Source organism: Festucalex cinctus, chromosome 6 (genome assembly GCF_051991245.1).
Source record: "Festucalex cinctus isolate MCC-2025b chromosome 6, RoL_Fcin_1.0, whole genome shotgun sequence".
NCBI classification, from domain to species: Eukaryota; Metazoa; Chordata; class Actinopteri; order Syngnathiformes; family Syngnathidae; genus Festucalex; species Festucalex cinctus.
In genome coordinates this window covers 8,718,868-8,739,357 of record NC_135416.1, presented here as the reverse complement: position 1 = coordinate 8,739,357, position 20,490 = coordinate 8,718,868, and the positions used below count along the sequence as shown (strand labels likewise).

Below are 20,490 nucleotides of genomic sequence, written 5' to 3'. Positions count from 1 at the left end.
TTAGGAAGTTTTGTAAATATACCTTTAGTTTGGCTCCTATTACGGTAATTGTTTGTATCGTAGCGTTCGCTTTTTGACATGGTGTGTTCAAGTGCAACTAAATGTAGCACATGATGTAAAAATACACAAGAAATCATACACATCGGTCACCATGTTATCTTCTATCTATCGTCACATTTCCACTTCCAGCTTTAGCACTCACACCTGTTTGTCAAACATATAGCTTAGGGGACGAATTAGCTGCTGCTCTTTCCTGCTGCCTTACCTGGAAGGGGGGCAGGGCTGTCACGGAAACAGCCGTCATCAGGATGAGCTCGTAGCTGATTTATGTATACCCGATAACCCGACCACACACGCACACCTGGTTGTTTGCAAGCATCAGGTTTCTACGTGTGTCCCAGTAGAGCACGGATGTCCAAGTAGAGGCCCGGCTTTAGATCCGGGCCGCAGCATCATTGTGTGCGTCGACCAATGTTGTAAAAAAGGGGTGTCAAACATGCAGCCAGCTTGCCGGATTAGGCCCGCAAAGGTTGTGTAATACAGTCTGCGAGATGCTTTTGTAAAGAAAAAAAAAAAGAGAGTAATGTCGGACCAATTAATCTGACGGCCAAAATCAAAACGTATAAATTTGGCATTTCACCAGCAATCCCCAGATGAGCAGTGCAACTTGCACACGGAATTGACCTGAACGTCATTATTTTACACACAACCTAAAGTTATGGTGTGTTAAAAACAATTTAAAATAAAAACATAAATCAAACATAAACGTGCTGAACATGACACAGCCGGAACTCATGTGGGCAAAGTGCTGACGTGTTCCATTTGCATTTGTGTGTGCATTTTTTTTGTTTTGGAACAATATATTAACTGTCGCCATTGACTCGCCAATTGTTTTTAAGTTGTATACCATGATTTTACCAGTCGGGTCTGGCCCACTTGCTAATATATTTTCCCCCATGTGGCCCCCGAGCTAATTGAGTTTGACACCTTTGTTGTAAGACTTCGTTAAAGCGAACAAAATAACTACTTAAAGTGAAAATCCTTTTCCTAAATAAATCAGATAAAAATGAGTGTTTTAAAAAATAGCTGAAACTACATTTTACATTTACAGAACTAACTAAAAATGATACATATAGCATAGCTAAAATGTTAATGTTAATGTTTATTTTAAAAATGAGCTTTCGGGGTTAATTTGAAATGTATTTATTTTGGTTTGACTGGTTTTATAACAGCTGTACTGTACTGCACAAGCATTTTTCATCCATCTTGCTATGACCTGAAAAGCAAGTGCCTTGTAGTGGAGCAGGTTTTCCCCCAGAAACGCCTGGCGGTCCGCCAGGCCTACAAGGCACCGGAGGAAACCCTGAAGTGGAAATACTTTCAATACTTTTTGCAGTTTGGTGAGGTGCAAAGGTTTTTGGTAGCTACAATGAGGCTGGTTGTGGTTTGGCTCCCAAAAACACTGTCTAACCACCCCTCCACATCAGTACTAAAACAGATTATTCCTTTATTTTTCCTGTGTGTTCTCTATCTTTTATGAATGCCTTGTCAAAGCTGAAATATTAACAGTTTACCAGTTTCTTCATACAGCAGTGTCCATATTCTGTGTAGACATGTTCAACTCATTGTAAACTTAAAATTAACTCTTGAGTGAGGGATATATATATATATTTTTTCAAATATTTTGAAGCTGCAACAAGCTTGTCTGGCTTTTAGGTAATGGACGGAAACACATTGCCTTTTTGTATAATTAAACTCTCGCTCCCGCTAAGCAACCGTTACTCAATCAACCCTAAATAGTTCACACAACCCGAGGTCATCCCATCAAATTATTAACCTGCTTCTCACAATCGTATAATTTGTCTGCAGCAGCAGTTTCTGTTGTGTCATATAAAAAAAAATACTTTCAAAAAGGAACAACAGTGAATGAGAAGTGAGTGTACACAACAGCTGTCCTGTCTCTTCCAGCTGTGCTGGGTGGGCTCTATCCCCTTGTTCTGCGTCAGTGCTGTCTAGACAGAACAGCGACAAAGAAAATGGATGATAATAAAATGATCATCTTTTCTAGGCAAAGCTGCATGCTTTTATCGGAATTAAACATGAACACTTTTCAGGGATTTAACAGATGTGATGCAACATGTTAATCTTTCCACAAAAGCGTCTACATTTTGTACATTTGTTGCCGTTTTTGTTGTGCACAGAGACACGCGGGTTACTTTGTATTATTTGGTGCACCTGGCTCTGGAATGACATGTTGTAAACACACGTGCACTACACAGGCCTGCTCCACTGGTCTTTGACACGTCCATGAGGTGAATCCCGCGAGGATCTTGCTTCACATTTTCTCTCACACGCTCAATGTTAATTGAAACTGTCAGAATTACCTCATTTAGCAACATCAGCGCCGGGTCAGATTATGCATGATATGGGGCTGATGAATTGTAAATGGCAAAAGGAAAGTCACACGGTTGTATTAACTGGATATGACACGCATGACTGGTCCGGCAAGACAAACTAGTCAGAGTGAAAATGCTTGCCAAGGTGCGTTGTGTCAAAAAAATTACATAACTCGAGCTATAGTCAGTGTGACTGTCAGCAATGCTTTTATGGGTTGGAGTGGACCGTCACTGACAGAAGAATATACAGGAGGGCTGGGTCATTAACTCGTTTGCTCCCAACAACATATAAATACGTTCTATTTCAAATGTATCCCAAAGACGTATTTATATGTTTTTTATTGTTTTTAATGCTAGACCATACAGAAGGTTTTGATGCAGCATCTCAACTGCAAAGCAAAACGGTTGAAGAAATGGTAGTTATTACACAAACGACCAGCAGGTGGCAGCAGAGTATAAAAGATCAACCAGGGCAATGTTGGAAAAAAGCTCTATTACTCAGAATTCTAAATAGATTTGTGAATCGGAAACAGATAGAAATATACTTTTTTTTCCTGATGAAAGAAGAGACTAATATTTATTTTTGTAGGTTCCATCCATATTTTTATAGAAATAGAACACACTATTCAGTGGGCCTTGCAAAATCAGTCAAAATCCAGTAAAACAGTGAAGGGGATTGCTTCTGTGAAAATGGCTGGGAGTTAAAAGAACAACCAGAAGATAAATTAGTCTAAATGATTAATCCATTATCAAAAATAATGATAAAAAAATGATTATTTGTCAATTAATTGATCAGATGTTGCAAATAGTGGCCGTTTTCATATATTCAACTGCCAACGGAGCAGGGAATCCTTTATCTATATGCATCTGAATCTAATATGTTCGGTGAACTTGTTTACAACAAGCACTCACTTGAAATAATCTGGGAGATTGCTTACATCATGTTTGGTGCTGCTGTTTTTGTTAGTGAGTTCTAATGGACTCAGCAGGTAACTCTTTAATGCCTGTATGAACTATATCCCCCATAAAATGAAATCATTCCAGTTACTATCAGCTTTATTTCTGATTCAGGTGTTTAGGAAGTGGTTTATTGTCTGGACATGGATGCACACGGCATTGTGGAGAGTGTTCTGGAGCGCCATCTCTGACATCTTGAATACTGAGCGAGGGGGGTGTTTTTCTAGCATGTGCTAAGACCACGCTTTAATTCATCCGAGAGAGATGTTTCATTCTTCAGTGCTTTGTTAGCATGATAGTTCACATGGACTCAGTAGATGACTATTCTGTGAACTGGGTAAAATACACTTACTGACAAAACAACAGGTCTCTTTTTGAGGGTGGTGTTTTGTTTTTTGTCTTAAGTGGATAAAACACTCGTCGACTGCAGCTTTAAAAGGGAAGCCACAATTTAACGAAGTACTGAAAATTTACTACAGCTGTAGCTTACTCAGAAGTATTGATCAAATACATAATTAAGTGTGCATCATAACATCACATCATGTCCTTCATTCAGTGAGGATACAATTTGTTAGAAATTGATTCAAAATGCTGATGCTTGCCATTTAACAGTGACTCCTATTCTGTCCTCCGTCCATGTGTGCACTTGATTAAAGGGCCTGACAGATATGGATTATTTATTTTTTTTACCTGGAAACGCTGAAACTTACCCAACACATTCTCCTGGATGCCCTTCTGGTTGTTTTACATGATGGATTTGCAAGCATGGGCAATATACCGTTGTGCATCTGCACTTGTTGCTGATGGTGGTTGTAGTGCAGCAGAAGATCACAAGCTTCTGCACTCCAATTCTAACAGGCTTAAAACCAATTTTATTCCTTGAGAAAGTACAAGACTCAAGCGCATATTTTGCTGCCATAATAATTTTTTAAGTTGTCTTATATATTATGTTGAGAATTGAGTTGTATGAGCATATCCTCAAGTTGGGATCTTGCAGCATTTCCAATATCTCCTCTTAGGCGTGCTTGACTTCACTGGTTCTTCAGCCCTCATCCTTCCCACTTTCACCCCGGCCATCACGCGCACTCCTCCTCTCCAGCACATCGAGCGTGACTCGCTGTCAGGCCGCAGCATGTCTGCAGGCCAAGGCCACAAGTCCATTTTTATTCATTTTAGGACAATGCTATGATTGTGATGTGGAATGGAGAGTCGCACGGAAAGGAAACAAGCCATGAAACGTTTTGCGACGTAACAGCAGCCTGCCGGGAATCTCAACATTGATGTCACGTATAGCCTTGAATCGTCTTTTCACGAGGCCTGTTTGCTCGTCTTTCCGCCTGTCTGATGTCTGTCGGTGCTGCCAGCGGCCTCTCACATGGCCTTTTATCTGTCACTGGCCTCTGGCGCTGACACCCTCCTTTCCCGATTCTCTCTCTATCTTTTCTACTACCACCTGTCTTTTCTCCCAGGCTGTCCATGTCCTTCATTTTGCTGGCTGCTCTTTTGTCCTCTCATGGGGAGGGGCAACGTTTTCCCTCCCTGTGCTCCCCGCTGTCGCTGTTCTGCATCAGTAGGGAAAAAGACATCGGCAGGGAGGCTGGGGAATTGTTTGCTTGAAAGAAAACGCAACATTGGGTGACATCTGATTCAGGTTTATTGCAGCATCTTCCCTTTAAAGTACTGTGGATACTTCCATATGCTCGTATCTGACTGAGTGGCAGAGTGCGTACGTACCGAATGTTTTTTTTTTTTTTTTTTAACTGAAAATGAATATCGGCTCAAAATATCGGTTATCGGCCTCCTTGACTAGTATTAATCGGCATTAGTGAAAAAAACATAATGGTCTATCTCTACTCCAAGTCTCCATAAGTGTGCACATTACTGTGAATTGTTTGACTATACGGTATATAATTGCCCGGCAATTGTCTGGTGGAGTTAAGGATATACTCTGCCTCTTACCAAAAGTCAGCTAGGATAGACACCCACCACTCCAATATGGACATGTGATGTATAACATGGATGGGTGCATATTTCAAGGTACAACTACGATATGTGCCTTAAAGACAGTCTTAACCCACATTGATGCTGTTGTATATTAAGAGCTGTTAGAGCTGAAAATGGGGGCCCGGCCTTATAATTTCCTACATTTGTATTAGTTCCTGCTGTCTCAATACTTTTGCCCGTATAGCGTGCCTTCACTTTCTTGAACCGCTCCCATTCCCTGATTTAGCATTCCTGAACTCCCTCCCTCCCTTTATTTACCGCCAACTTACCTGGCGTCACTACTCAGAAGCCTTAGGAATGCCTACAGATGTTTCCCCTGTATGACGCGGCGCAAACATGCAAAAGCGATCAGTCACATTTCACTCAACCAATTGTTTGGATTCAAGGTAGAAGTCTGTTCGACCTCACACTGAGCAGCCACTCCATTCCCTTTTGCACCGGGAGTGACACAAAGCTGAGCTGACATCATATCAGTGCTACAGGCTAATCAGCTGTGCCGACCCCTTTCCAGCTCTTGAAGTTGATATTGCTGCCTTTCGTGGTAAAGCTCGTCTCCAGGCATGGTCGAGAGCTGTCAGAACAATCATCATTAAATTCGGCCTCACTAATTCGAACGTCTAACATTAGCACACCAAAGGAAAAAGAACCCAGTTTTTATGTCCTAGTCATGATTTTTCTCCATCCGTTTTTGCTCATTAACCACAAAGTCCTATATTTCTAACTAGAAATATCTAACCCCCTTATCTTGCCGAGTTAGCATTGTATCAAGCAATTTTCCTGATACACGATACAGCCCATGGAGTTACAGAAATCAGCGTTCACACTTGTGCACATTCTTTGGTAAAGTGTCCTTCTCATAAATCCAAGGTAAGAATTTGCCAAAGTCCTCACAAAAATAGAAATATATTCCATACGAGGCCAAAGTGTGTTTACATTCCCACCTTGGACTTTCTATAAACAGAATTCCAGATCTTTTGCAAGCCCAGGAACACGTAAAGCAACACCTGACTGGTGCACTTGGTGATTCATTTTAATTAAAGGCACCGTTTCCATTGATTAGTTGCTGGCCAATCACATTGGGATTTCTCACCCCAGGATGCTGTGTGTTTTTGGTCATGAGACCAATCTTTCTGACGCTTGGAAGGACATCCCTCCAGAAAGACTTTAGATTTTGTTGAGCCCTGCACAGATGAACAGCACCCGAGGTCAGATGTAGCAAGGCGACCCTAAAACCGTAACGGAACCTCTTTCATGTACAGTACCCAAAGAATGTTACATGTTTTGGGTCAAAACACATTTTGTTTTTTGTTCAAATAAGCCTGTCATGAGCAATCCCCGGGTGGAACCGATCTTTGGAGCCACACCCCACGACACTATGTACACTGTACATAGTGTTGTCGTGGGTACATTGTGCACAAAGACAACATTTGGCAAGTTTGATGTTACGTCAGTCCATTACGGTTTTATCGAAGGGGAGCTTGGGCGGAAGATGAAAAACAAGCTTCAGCAACACCTGACTAATGCACTTGTTGATTCATTTCAGTTCTAGGCAGTAGGCAACCTTTTCTATCTCTTCCTCCCCTTGTGCTTATTTGCCTCATGTGTGTACTTCCACCCCGTGACACTCTCGGCGGGGCCTCATCCATCTCTCCTCCCTCTCTTCCTGTCCCCGTCGTGCTCTCCCTTTGTTTGACTCTGTCAGACCGACGTTGCCTCACTCGCCACAGTTCTGCTTGTCTGCTGGACAAACCGCAGCTTCCCAATGCCAGCAAAATCCTCTTTCTGATAACCTAGTATTTGCTTACTTGTTTTGGAGAATACTGTACAGCAATTCTAATTTTTTTTCTGCAGTAAGTCAGGGGAATGTAGGCAAATGCCTATCCATCCCTGTTTCCTTCTTGTTTCGTCTCTTTCTTATTCCCTCTCGCTGCATTTATGCCTTGGAGTCACTTAGCTTGACATTCTCTGCCAGGTTTGTTTTCTCCCCGAGAGATTGCTTTTAAATGTTTTGCGTGGCAGTAGGGACAATGACAGCTGTCTCAGGCAGGCTGCACCTTTGACTGGTTGCCGGTCAATCACAGATGACTTTGGTGGACTACACCATGGATTGGTCACTGATCAACCACACCTGATTAGGGCGGGCTACATCTTGGATTGATTGCCAGTCAATCACATCTGATTTGGGCGCACTACACCCTCAATATTAGCTAATTTAGGCCGACTCATTCAGTCCTATTTGACCAAGATGGACTAACAGTCAATTACAGGACGCTACATCCAGATGAGAAGAATTCGTTGAGTGGGATCTGATCTCACACATGCATGAAAGTCAGCCGGGTGAACCACTACATCATCTGTGACCTCAATCCAATATCAACGACTGATGAATCATACCCATGCTTCTTGCAGATGTATTTTCAATATTTTTCAGCTTCCACTGAATTTCAGTACTTGGAGTACTCGGCATACACCCTTTGTAATAACACAGAATTGGGTGGAGTTCAGTAGCCTTGTTGTACTCCTACAACTGTTCCTTTCCTGGTGTTAGCATGTACCATGTCTTGAGTGAATGGTTATCATCACGCATAAGGAACAGGCCCCATAGTGACACGCTATTTCACACACATCTAACTTCACTTTTCCCATCACATCTTCTCAGTCCAGCCTGAGGCTTCGCTCCCTGCTGCTCAAACTGTCGAGTTGAATTAGCTCGGTGCTGCTTTGCCCAACGTTCCTTTAGTTCTCCAACAAGCAGGACAGGCTGAGTCATTTATTCCGTGAGCTCTCACCGTTTTGGTAAGGTAACACCAGGTCGACAACCTGAGGGTAAAGGAGCTGACATGTCTTCTTTCCATTGCTTGTAAAGTTAAAGTATATTTTGAAAATTTTGAGCTAGCTATTTATTTGTTTTGTCAAACAATTTCTTGATGTTGTTACATCATGCAGGTGTACCTCATGTTGTTCCATTTGTGGAACTGCTGCCTCCACCTGTTTTTTGTTTTGTTCCATTGAAATTAGTTATACAAGTAAGATATTATCCATCCATCCATTTTGCTGACCGTTTATTCACAAGAGTCACGCGGGGTGCTGGAGCCTATCCCAGCTGGCTATGGGCAGTAGGCGGGGTACACCCTGAACTGGTTGCCAGCCAATCGCGGTGCACACAGAGACGAACAACCATCCACACTCCCAAGCAGACCTAGGGACAATTCGGAGTACCCAATTAACCTGCCATGCATGTCTTTGGAATGTGGGAGGAGACCGGAGTACCCGGAGAAGACCCACGCAGGCACGGGGAGAACATGCAAACTCCGAAGGCCGGCGCCTGGACTCGAACCTGAGTCCTCAGTACTGGGAGGCATTGTGCTAACCACTCAACCACCATCCATCCATTAATAAAAGTAAAAAAAACAAAACATGTATTGAGCCTTAACTGAATATTGTAACTTCTTTATGTTGTTAGAATTCCTTTCTGGTCTTCTCAATGGTAAATGGACTGCTTTTTATTTCGCGCTTTAGTATCATTGATACTGTTGTGACTAAAACACAAAAACTCAATGAGCACAACAAAAATGTGACACTGATGCCGAGCTGCGTTTTTTCTGAATTCTTGTTTGAATTTTGTCTAAGCCTTATGGCAAATTAGCTTACAGTTACTGTACACATAGTCTGACATGCACATAGTAAATACATGTATGCTAAACATACAAACAAGTAGGGAGTGGCATGGCTCAGTGGTCGAGTGGTTGTCTCCCAAACCAGAGGTCGTGGGTTTGTCATCATGTTGAAGTGTCCTTGAGCAAGATTCTGAACCCACAGTTGCTCCTGATGCCTGCGGACTTGGGAGGACTACACCTTGGATTAGTTGCCAGTCAACTCAGTCACATCTGATTTCGACGGATTACTACCAGTCAGTCACATTGCCGATCAATCTCAGATGATCTGTACTTGGGTGGACATGGCCTAAGATGTTAGATAAAATGGCGTAAACTACTCAACTCTATCCACTGTGGCTGTCTATGAATCTGACCTTCTACAAGGGTTTCTAAATGTGAAGGCGGCAGAAAACGTTCATCCCAACTTTACTCTCTGGCTTTGATCCAATACTTGGAAAACACATCCTTCCCTTGTTTCTAACCTCAAGATTTTATCAAAGGAACAAAATAACAAAAAACAAAAAAAAAGGATGCTCGATATGGACAGATTTCAGATGCAAGTGTTGACATACCACGACCTCAGTGCGATGGACTCCAAAATGATTTACGAAACCTTGGACAGGGAGGAAATGTTCTTGATGTATAGAGTGTCTGTCACCCTTTTCTCTCTCTCAGCTGACAGTGGCGGCGAAGTTTGCAGAGGAAACAGGAAAGGCCTGAGCCGCTTGGTGTTGGGACGGATATCCTCTTCAGGAGCCGTGACCCCTCCCCTCTCACTTAACTCTCCCTCTCTTTATCTCTTTTTATCGGGTTTCCCCACCTCCAAACAAGCCGCATTTTGTTCACATTTGGGCTCAGGAGGGCACCGAAGGAGGGTTGTGTTCTTCTGTGGTTTTCGGATCATCAAACCTGAGCAAACTATGTGTTGGCATGGCGACGAGGATGATGAGGACAGCTCGGAGGTGATGTTTTGTCAGCTTGTTTGTTTGCTTTGTGTGTTCCTGTAATGGCAAATAGTGTTAGGACTCGCTGTAATTAACGCTCGGAGTGTTCCTGATGGAGTGTCTGGCTAGGAGCAGACACGGTCCAGTTGGGACTTTGAACATGAACAAGCGTTACTTGTTCACAGGGATTGTTTTGTGACATTTTTCACAAGACGGTCGTAGCTCGAGAAAGATGTGATCTGATTCTTTACGATCATATTGACATAGAAAGCAGTTCCAAATAATATTGATGGAAATGAATCACATCTTTAATTTACATGCCCGATCACCAGCAAGGCTACCTCTAATGGTGTATTACCACTAGCATCAGTGCTGATGTAACTATTAAGAGTTGGGACATGCTTGTACACACCTAGTAGACAATGTTTGTTAGTTTTTAGAATACAGTGTTTCCTTCTATAATGGTTATCTCTTTAACTCCACATGTCTATTTATGGGTATGATTATAGCTAGAGGTGCAGCAGTTTGTTGACTGGTCAACAGAGACTCATTACTTTTCAGGTCATACAGTGGGAATATTATGAGTTTTCTTTATATTTGTGTCTTTTTTTATTATCAGTTGTCCTGTAGAGTTACCTATACACGATGAATACCAAATCAGGGTGTTGCGTACCGGACAGAACGGCACCGCTTGGTTGACAAATTGCGATAGCGAATATAAGTGTAGAAAGCACTATACAAGTCCTTGTCAGGGAAAAAAAAAATACCACAATGGTAATAGTCCAGGAGCAAAAAAACACCACTATTTAATTGATATTATGGCTTTCAACGCCGACTGAGTGGTTCTATTTATCTGCATTCCTTTTCTCTTGACTTTTCATTTGTAATCTTTTCTCTAAGATCCCCATCATTATCTCTCCATCTCCTTCCTTCCATTACACATCGCTGTATCCTGCCCACCATCTTTTCCTCTTCTGACAACCACCAGCAGCTCACTTTACCAAAGTGGGAGCAAAATGTCATCTTGTTTTATTTTATGTTCGTACCCTCATTTACATTTCTACTCTCCTTCCCTCCAGAGTGACCCGGGCGGGCTGTCGGTACTGGAGCAACTGGGTCTGGACCAGAACTCGGACTTCTCTGACTCTAGCGTGCAGCAGCTCCTGGACGAACAGCGCGAGTTGATTCGCCGGGAGATTCGCAAGGAGTTGAAGATTAAAGAAGGAGCCGAGAACCTGCGCAGGGCCACCACGGACAAGAGGAACGCTCAACAGGTCAGATCTCTCACCATCAGCCCAAAAGTCATCTCCAAGGAAATTCTTACTTTTTGTGTGGAATACAGAAGAATTTGTTAAAAATAATGTCTTATTTTATACAATTTACCGAACCAGATGTTATCATTTGCAACTCAAGAGAAGAAGCTTATTTTTGTTTATTTCAGGAGTGCGGCAGGAAAACAGTTAAAGTCCCCTTGGAATACAGCTTGTGAATTATTGGTTTGGTTTGGTTTTATTGAACATATAAACGCAATACAAAATATAAAATAAAAGTGGGAGAAACAAAATAAAAATAAAAAGGAAAATAATTATTAATAGTCATAATTGACATGTTCAAAGGGAGTAGGAAGAAGTACAAGAATTATCTAGTCCTACTCCCACGAACTTATATGATAATGTACAATAAGTTATTATATTTAATAATATATCAGTAAGATTGGAAAAAAAAGAGAAGCAAATGAAGAAAAAGAGAATAATGGAAAATAAACAAAGTTATAAATTTATGAACTATATAACTTAAAGCGATACAACACTTATTAATCATTTTTCAGTATTGGATTAAGCATATATCTCTGGCATCTTATTCCCTGAATTTTATCTTAAACCGATTAAATATACGAATTTGAACGTATTGTGAGGAATGCCATGTTCCTCATCATGTGATCGTGATGACGTATCCCGTGCGTAACCGGAAGGTGAAAGTCACCCGGATGTTTGTTTACCTTCCACTTTGACTCGCTGGCGGCTGGATCTGCCAGTTTTATCCTGCTTTCAGTGTCCTCCGTGGCTGTACTGCTTTTGAAGAAGTGCTTCTTTTTTGTAAGGCGTAATTCCACCTTTGATGTCCGCCGTGGGACGCGATAATTCCTCATGAGTCTCTTTTTGCCATTCATTCCATGTCATTCAATGTGTATTTTACACACGCGATACGTCACGATGATTACGTGACTGTCCAAAATGCCAGATACAATACTTAACGCAAAAATACTCATAAAAAGTGCGATAAAACCATAATTGCTCAACATAAATTGGCATTTTTTTCAGGGAAGAGTTGAAATTATCCATTTCACAGAATAGCTGGTTAGTTTTTCATCAGTCTTGTGTTCCTTTAAAGTTGTAAATAAATGAGAGAATCTTCACAATAATTAAAAAAATAAATGCAAGGGTTAGGGTTAGCGGATTAGGCTAACCCAAACCCTAGCCCTTGCCCGCTTAAAGACAGGAAAAGCATGGCTTGTATTTTCACTCTTGGAGACAGCACTTCAACACCAAGCCGTCAAATTACACATCAAATTAGTGTGCGGATCTGCGGTGTAGGCTGCAGACACGTCGCCAAACACAAATTTAGAGAATGACGTGCGTTCTATTTGTGACATCGAGTCTATTTGAGGTACAAGCACTGAGGAAATGTGGTAATTACCACTGCTGGAATGAAAACTGTGTGTAGTCCAGATTGAGAAACAGATTCCCACCCTGTGAGTCCAGGCATTTCCCTTAACACAATTTGTTTCAAGTGAGTTGTGACATAACAACTGAAACTCTCTAACAGGTCTTGGTTGAATCCTACAGGTGGACAGCCAGCTGAGATGCTCCAGTCGCAGGCTCGATAAACTTCACGCCCATCTCCAAGAACTGGATGCTCACATTGTGGTGAAAGGAGGAGATGAGAATAAAGGTAGGCTGCTTGCGTGAATACGCTCCACGCTGAGTCACTTTTGTTCCTGTCTTGCATCATCTCCGACCTTTCTCTTGTCCCAGATGAATGTCCTCAGTCTCCTGGGGCGGAGAGCAGAACGTCAGCACACAAGGAGCGCATCGCTGCCCTGGAAAGGCAGCTCAACATTGAGCTCAAAGTCAAGCAAGGAGTCGAGAACATGATCCCCATCTACGCCAATGGATCCACCAAGGTACGTAATACTAAATATTGTTCAATCATTGTGTAATGTGGATGTAGGCACGCAGAAATCATTGTTTTCAGCCTCTCTCCCACAAATTAGCCGCAACAGAAACTATAGCACCTCCTCCAAACGGTTCATACTGAAGTTCACCTTCATGGTTCACAACCTTGCAACCTGCTGACTCAAACACTGGAATAGTAATCAGACAATGCATTGAATCGCTATCCTCTCTCCTCTGGATTACTCACACTCCCGCCACATTGTTACCCTGAATTTGTAATCTCAGTTTCACTGACTAGAGCACGAAATATTTAATGTCAAGGTCTGCCGAAGTTTGACCTTCCTGTTTGTGCCGTCAGGACAAGAAGATGCTGCAGACGGCCCAGCAGATGCTGCAGGACAGTAAAACCAAAATTGACATCATCCGCATGCAAATCCGCAAAGCCGTGCAGGCCACCGAGCACAATGACGATACACAGGGTAGGTGCAGGTTACCTCTGCCAAGGATGCTCATTTGGTAGCTAATAGGCGTACACAAAAGTGTTTCAAGCGACTAGCATAAAACCTTGTCGAGAGATAGGACGAAGAAGATCCTATTAGGGGTACAGAGGATGTACGCTAACATATGTTCGATGTAGCTAGTTCAGAGTTTTTTTTTACTTGATGTCCCCTGATGGGAGGGATCAATGCCATTTCAGGCCAAGTGACTGACTTTGTGTCAGGCAATGAGTGCTGCGGCCCGCTAATGGGATGAAATTGGCACAATTAATGACTCTGAGGTGGCAGTTGACCTAGGATGACCTACAGGAATGGATAACCTTTCTATTGCATTTAAATGAGCTCTAATTCTTCTGTCAAAACTTTTCTACAAGATGTTGGGAGTTATGAAGCGACGTTAGACCTGAGAGGGGGTCCTTGTGCCTCACAATCTCTGTTTTAGTTCATCCGAAAGGTGTTTGATGGGCTTCTTCCCGATCATGCTCATCCAAGTGTTCCTTTATGGTCTGTTGGAACTGAAAAAGGCATTCTTTAAAAAAAAAATGCATTAAGATTGAGGCAAGTGACCCAATACTTTTGTCCATATTGTTGGCTCTTTTCAGTTTTTTGCTCCAGTGCACCCCCTACAGACGTAACGTGAATAAGGGAATTCAGAGAAGCTCCTTTCCTTAATACAAGCCAGTGTAGAATCTAAATAAATGTTAATTCAAAGGGGAAATGACATATTATTGCTTAATGCAATTTATTATGTAACATCCTCTCCATCATGTGGAGAATCTGAAATTTTCTTTCATGCCCCGTGAACAAACAGATTTTCTCTCTCTTAATATGATGTAGTTATCCAGAATCATGAGCCTTCTGACGTCAGCGGGCCCATTTTTCTTCCGCGCTGTGCTCCCACATAGACGGTCTTAAGTTATTCTGGTTCATTTAAAGCATACACACACACACATGCGCACGCACGCACACAGGGGAGTGGGTTGTGTGTCTTGTGTACACAGACAGTCTCCAGGCACCACACCCCCTGGAGGGGTCATCTAGCGGAGTCCATGCTCAAGGCAGAACACCTTATTAGGAGATGCAGCACCCATAAGCCACCTCCACTCCCACCGCTCATATTAACCCTCGTGCCCCCCTCACGTTTTCCCTACAGTATTTTCAACCGCTCACAAATCAGAGATTTTTAATACTATTCTTATTCATGTACAACAGCTGGCCAAAGTCTTTTTTTTGGGGGGGGGGTTGTGTTTCTCTTATCCTCTTCATAGTCCACCCCACTGGGACGCGTTGCCCACTCTGAGAGGCCACATCTACTACTTGGATGTGTAATGTTAAAGTCTGGCTTCCAAGAGCGATACGTTAATTATTGATTGAAATATGTGAATGCCAAATGTGCAGTTAACAGATTGCAAACAAGCCTCCAGGCTCTGCTCTGTTTTGTTTTTTCTCTTCTGTGTGCTTAATCTGTGACACTTATTATAGATGTTATCACTTAGCATGCCCCTGGGTGGGTGCTTCTCGTTAAAATTGTTACAGAACAAGCAAACCAGGGTGCTGCTCTCTCGGGTTGGATTGTAAGTTTAACGTGATGTCTCTGATGTTACTGCAGGTAACCACGACATGTGTGGGGTGGAGCTGCGCATCGAGGAGCTGAGGCATCACTACAGGGTGGAACACGCTGTTGCTGAGGGGGCCAAAAACGTGCTTCGGCTTCTGGGCGCCAGTAAGGTTCAGGACAAGAAAGCCCTTTCGGAGGTAAGATTCATATTTTTACATGGCCTAAAGCAGACTGTTATATTCATGGTCAAAAAGGTAAATGTAATGCAAGTCTGGCTATTGCGTAGGTTACATTGATTACGGTTCAATTTTTTTTCCCTTTTTCTTTTTCTTTTTCTTTTTTTTCTTTTACCAATTAGGGAAATTGTAATAATTTCCCTCATGTACTGCAGCACAGTGGTTGGTAATCACGAGCCTAGTATATTTTTGCTATTTGAGCATAATTACCCCTCTAGAAATAGTAAAAAATTACAATGTTATACTCCACATTCCCCACTGCTTTTTTTTTCTTGCTGCCTCCAGTCTCCTGTTGGGTTGGGCAATTATGGGAAAAAAAAAATAGAGTCACGATTATTTTCATTGCGATTGAAAATTTGAAATTAAGATTGATACACCTTCAGTCATTCATTCATTGATTTAAAAACTTATTTATTTAACTACCAAAAGTGAACTTTAAATATACAATAAAAAAATACAAAATAAGCAACAAGTGAAATAATAATCTATTAAAATAATAGACAATACAAAAAACAATAAATTCAAATAAATACTTGGTGTTCCTGTTGTACACACCTTGGCCTCTTAGGGGCAGTGTGGTGCGGTGCTTGCATGGTGAAACACTGAAATTAAGATTAGAGAGTAGAGGAAGAAAATGACACTTTAAATATGATAATATAACTTGATTTTTACAGTTTAGGAAGTTTATATGCCCGTGAATATTGTCATATTACCTGTCTGTACGCTGTATGTATTCATTATTCAAAAGTAAATACCTCATGTAACATCGAATGCTAATTTATGCTAGCCTGTCAATGGAGTTCTCAATAGACTACTAGCAATAAACTGGCGATATTTACAGAAGTGTGTGTTGTATTAAAACACACAATGTGTGTAAGTATTTCTACTGTGTCTTCAGTTTCACAGTAAACTCCAACTAAAAAGTAAAAAAGTCACTTTTCATAAAATACACCCAACATGCCTTGCGTTTCCTGTGTGCACAGGCACAGTCTCGGCTGAGCGAGGCCTCTCAGCGCTTGGACCTGCTCAGGGATTCTCTGGACCACCGTCTGGCCGAGCTGCCTGAGGACCACCCCAAGGCCAACGTCATCAAAGAGGAGATGGTGCTGTCCTCCTCTCCGGCCTTCAGCTCTCGCCACGGCGCCCCCTACGTACACAACCAGTACAGCACCCTCAACAAGCCCTCGCCTCTAACTGGTAAAAAGAGTAGAAACTCAATCTGACCAGTAGCAGGATCTTTAAAACGGGTTCGACTGTGTGCTCAGGTACTTTGCAGGTGCAGCTGCTGGGCTGCGTAGGGTTGTTGGAGGTGGTCCCTGGGCGCAATAAGGGGACTGCTGTCATGTTGCCCTGTTACAGCCCCGGAGATACACGATCCTTCATGAGGGGGAACAAGGGGCTCTACGGCCGGACTGGTTCAGTCAGCGGGAAGACGCCGAGCAAGACAGAGGAGCTCTCGTGTACGTATGATAACAGTTTGTGCGAAGTCTCGATGCGAAGTGTTTCCCGATGACCTTTATTAAGACAAGACATCCATTTTACATTAGAATATCTGAATAGTACCAAAATAATGATGATCTTGTGTCAATTTATTCTGAAAATTGACATACTCGATGTCTAATTGATCACAAAACTGATATACTCAGAGGAGGCCATGACTTATTCAATTGTACGAATACCTTCTCCCATCTTTTTTTATTTTTATTTACGGTATTTATTTATTTTTTTTAGAAAAATAAATAAATACAAATAAATAAGTACCTTCTCACATCTTTTGTAAAAACGTTGATGGTAATTGTTCTACCTGTCACTATACGTCTCTGTCATAGCTAGATAAACAAAGACATATTTGCAATTACAAAACATTGCCATTTTTAAACAAATTATTTATCACATTAACCCTGATAGGCTCTTATGACACATTGTGTCTAGGCTTGAATTAATAGTTTAATAGGTTCCATGACCAAGCTCATTGCAAACGCTATTCTTGGATCTTATTGAAATTAATTCAAATTCGATTAATCTGTTCCAGTACCCCAAAACCACTACAAGTTTAAAAAAAATAAAAAATCATTGTCAAGGTACCTCTGTAACATGAAAAATGGTAAACGTCTGTCCCTGCACATTACCACTGAAGCTGTTCATAATATATCAAGTTCACTAAAACCAGACGTTGCAGCCAGGCAATTTTAATTTCCGGTTTATGATTGTGAGACAGGAAATCCTCACTTTAGGTTGCCAGTGTTCTCACATTAGAGGTTACTCAAAACCTTTTCTTTCCACAGACACTTTCATCATTCATTTTTAGTATTCTGCACATATCCAAAATAACTACTTAACATATATTTTTAAATAGCCATGGACTATCTTAAAATGTGTTTTAATGTGTGACGTCTTTACGTAAAAAGAGGGGCAATACATCCATCAAATTGACATTAAGTTGTTAGCAATTAGTAGTCTATCTGTTTTGTTTTTTTGTTTTTTTTGGGGGGGGGGTGACATTTCAAGTCTGCGAACCTCAATAGCATGAATCAACTGACCAAATAATAAAATAGGCAGAATATGTGAGATGTACTAATACTTATGCGGTGATTGTCGGCATCATATGTACTCACGTCACCTGTGTACTAAATCTGCTGCGCAGCCGAGGTGAGCGCCGTACTCAAGCTGGATAACACAGTGGTGGGTCAGACAGCTTGGAAGACTGTCGGGGAGCAGGCGTGGGACCAAACATTCACTGTGGAGCTGGAAAGGGTCAGTCACACAAAAGTATTCATATTTATGCATATTGTAGCTTAACATACTTGTTATTAGGCCCCAATCAATATGGATTTTTTTGTTTGTTTTACTTGATGGTATTTAATTCATTAAAAATATACCTTGTCCTTTAGCATTTATATTAACTTTACAACAGCCATAGTTATCTTCAAGCAAAAACTGTATGCGATTTCTTTGCATATATAGTCAAGGGAGATGGAGATTGCTGTGTACTGGAAGGACTACCGCTCACTGTGTGCTGTGAAGTACCTGAAGCTGGAAGAGTTCCTGGACAACCAGAAGCACACAGTTCAGCTTGAGCTGGAACCTCAAGGCTTGCTGTTAGCCGAGGTACAGCTTGTACATGATGCATTCAAATTAAAGATGAAGTAAACCCCTAAAAAATTTCCTGACAATAATATGTTCTAATGCAGCCCCACTAGTGTAAATATGGTATTTAGGTTAATATTGTGGAATATGAGTTAAGCAGCATAAACCAGCAGTTTTTATCAATGTCAGAAGGCCGCCATTTTGCCACTTGCTGTTGAGTGAAAATGACATCACAGTTGCTCAGGTAACAACCAATCACAGCTCAGCTTCAGAAAACAGGTGAGCTGTGATTGGGTTTTGTCTGCGCCCTGAGTAACTGTGATATCATCTTTTGTCGACAAGTGGCAAGTGGGAAAATGGCCGCCCCCTGAGATGGATAAATATCGCTGGATTTTGCTGCATAACTCGTATTCCACAAATGTAATATTAATCAGAATGTCATATTTAGACTAGTGAGGTTACATATAACATTATTGTCAAAAAATGTTTAAGGTTGACTCCCCTTTTAAAGTCCCTGTAAGTGAAAATAAATATATCCCGCTAGGCTTTTCACGCTGCTATGAGAGGCACTAGCAAACATTACTATATGTTGGTTCCAACTTTTTGTTTTTTTCACTAAAACGAAAGCCAGATGCACACATACGTATACAAATACTGCATGAGTCACATAAACCTGCGTTTATCATTGTACTTGCTTTCCAGGTGACATTCTTCAACCCAGTTATTGAGCGAGTCCCTCGCCTACAAAGGCAGAAGAAAATCTTCTCCAAGCAGCAAGGTGATAACATCTTTTGTCTAATCTGGTATCTCTTTGAATTGAATTGTTTGCTGTCCTGTAGATGGGCGATGACAGATAAGCACTCATCATGCAGTAGTTTATTTAATTTAGCTAATGGCAACCTCTAGTGGTTACTAATTTTCATTTACAGTATTTATTAATGTGGCAGACGTCAAATGCCTCAGTGGACACTTCATTAGGTACACTTGCATGATGGAAAGACGTCCAATGCAAGTTGTATTCAAGATTCTACCATTTTTTTTGGAAGGTGATAATTTCAAGTTTTGATTATTGGAAGAGACATGCTTTTGAACAAATCAATTCAACTCATTTGCTCCCAGCCATTTTCACAGAAGCAATCCCGTTCTCTCTCCTGTTTTACTAGATTTTGACTGATTTTGTAAGGCCCACAGAATATTGTGTTCTATTGCTATAAAAACATGTCAACAAATCAAAAGAAATATTAGTCTCTTCTTTCATTAGAAAAAAAGTATATTTCTATCTGTTTCTGTTTTGCAGCAATTAGCATTTGAATATAGCTAAGTTTAATCATTTTTCACAAAACCATTTAGAATTGTGAATAATTGAGCTTTTTTTGAACATGGCCCTGGTTGATCTCCTTTGCTCTGCTGCCACCTGCTGGCCGTTTGTGTAATAACTACCATTTCTGCAACCGTTCTTTGCAGTTGATAGGCTGCATCAAAGCCTTCTGAATGCTCTAGCATTAAAAAACAAAAAAACAAAAACAAAAAACGTATAAATACATCTTTGGGACACTCAGAACATTTACAAAAAAATGTATTTATACTTTTTTGGGAGCAAATGAGTTCATAACCGAAAAAGGAATGGGCTGAAGCACCAGGCTTATTGTTGCCTATCCTAGACAGTCCAATGATTTTTATCATTTACATTTTATCAATGGCACTATAAGCATGAATTTACGTTTTATTTTTTTCTTAAACCCCAACACATCATCAAGTCCATTTCTCAATTTTATACCCCAAACTGAAACACATCTGTATTTTATGTGGTCGGGTGCGTGTTTCATTTCAATTTCCAGGCAAGGCGTTCCTCCGAGCTCGCCAAATGAACGTCGACATCGGGACGTGGGTGAGGCTTCTCCGCAACGCCATTCCCACCGTTAACAACTCGGGAACTTACAGTCCCAGCGCACACAACCTGACGCTCAATTCTGGGTGAG

General features: G+C 41.3%; 1 protein-coding gene across 7 annotated transcripts in view; it reads left to right on the top strand.

Moving 5' to 3' along the window:
• The window catches only part of pkn1a (protein kinase N1a), a 45,661-nt gene that overhangs the window by 17,364 nt on the left and 7,807 nt on the right, over positions 1-20,490 (top strand). For 5 of the 7 annotated variants that reach the window (XM_077523167.1, XM_077523169.1, XM_077523166.1 and 2 more), the window contains 11 exons: positions 11,037-11,231; positions 12,804-12,909; positions 12,993-13,141; positions 13,492-13,612; positions 15,240-15,385; positions 16,408-16,621; positions 16,690-16,884; positions 18,069-18,178; positions 18,389-18,532; positions 19,214-19,289; positions 20,350-20,485. In XM_077523167.1, the coding sequence (XP_077379293.1) occupies positions 11,037-11,231; positions 12,804-12,909; positions 12,993-13,141; positions 13,492-13,612; positions 15,240-15,385; positions 16,408-16,621; positions 16,690-16,884; positions 18,069-18,178; positions 18,389-18,532; positions 19,214-19,289; positions 20,350-20,485 (1,592 nt within the window). Of the gene's footprint in view, positions 1-9,550; positions 9,976-11,036; positions 11,232-12,803; positions 12,910-12,992; positions 13,142-13,491; positions 13,613-15,239; positions 15,386-16,407; positions 16,622-16,689; positions 16,885-18,068; positions 18,179-18,388; positions 18,533-19,213; positions 19,290-20,349; positions 20,486-20,490 lie in introns of those variants that run through there. The other 2 variants (XM_077523164.1, XM_077523163.1) reach the window with 1 other exon arrangement.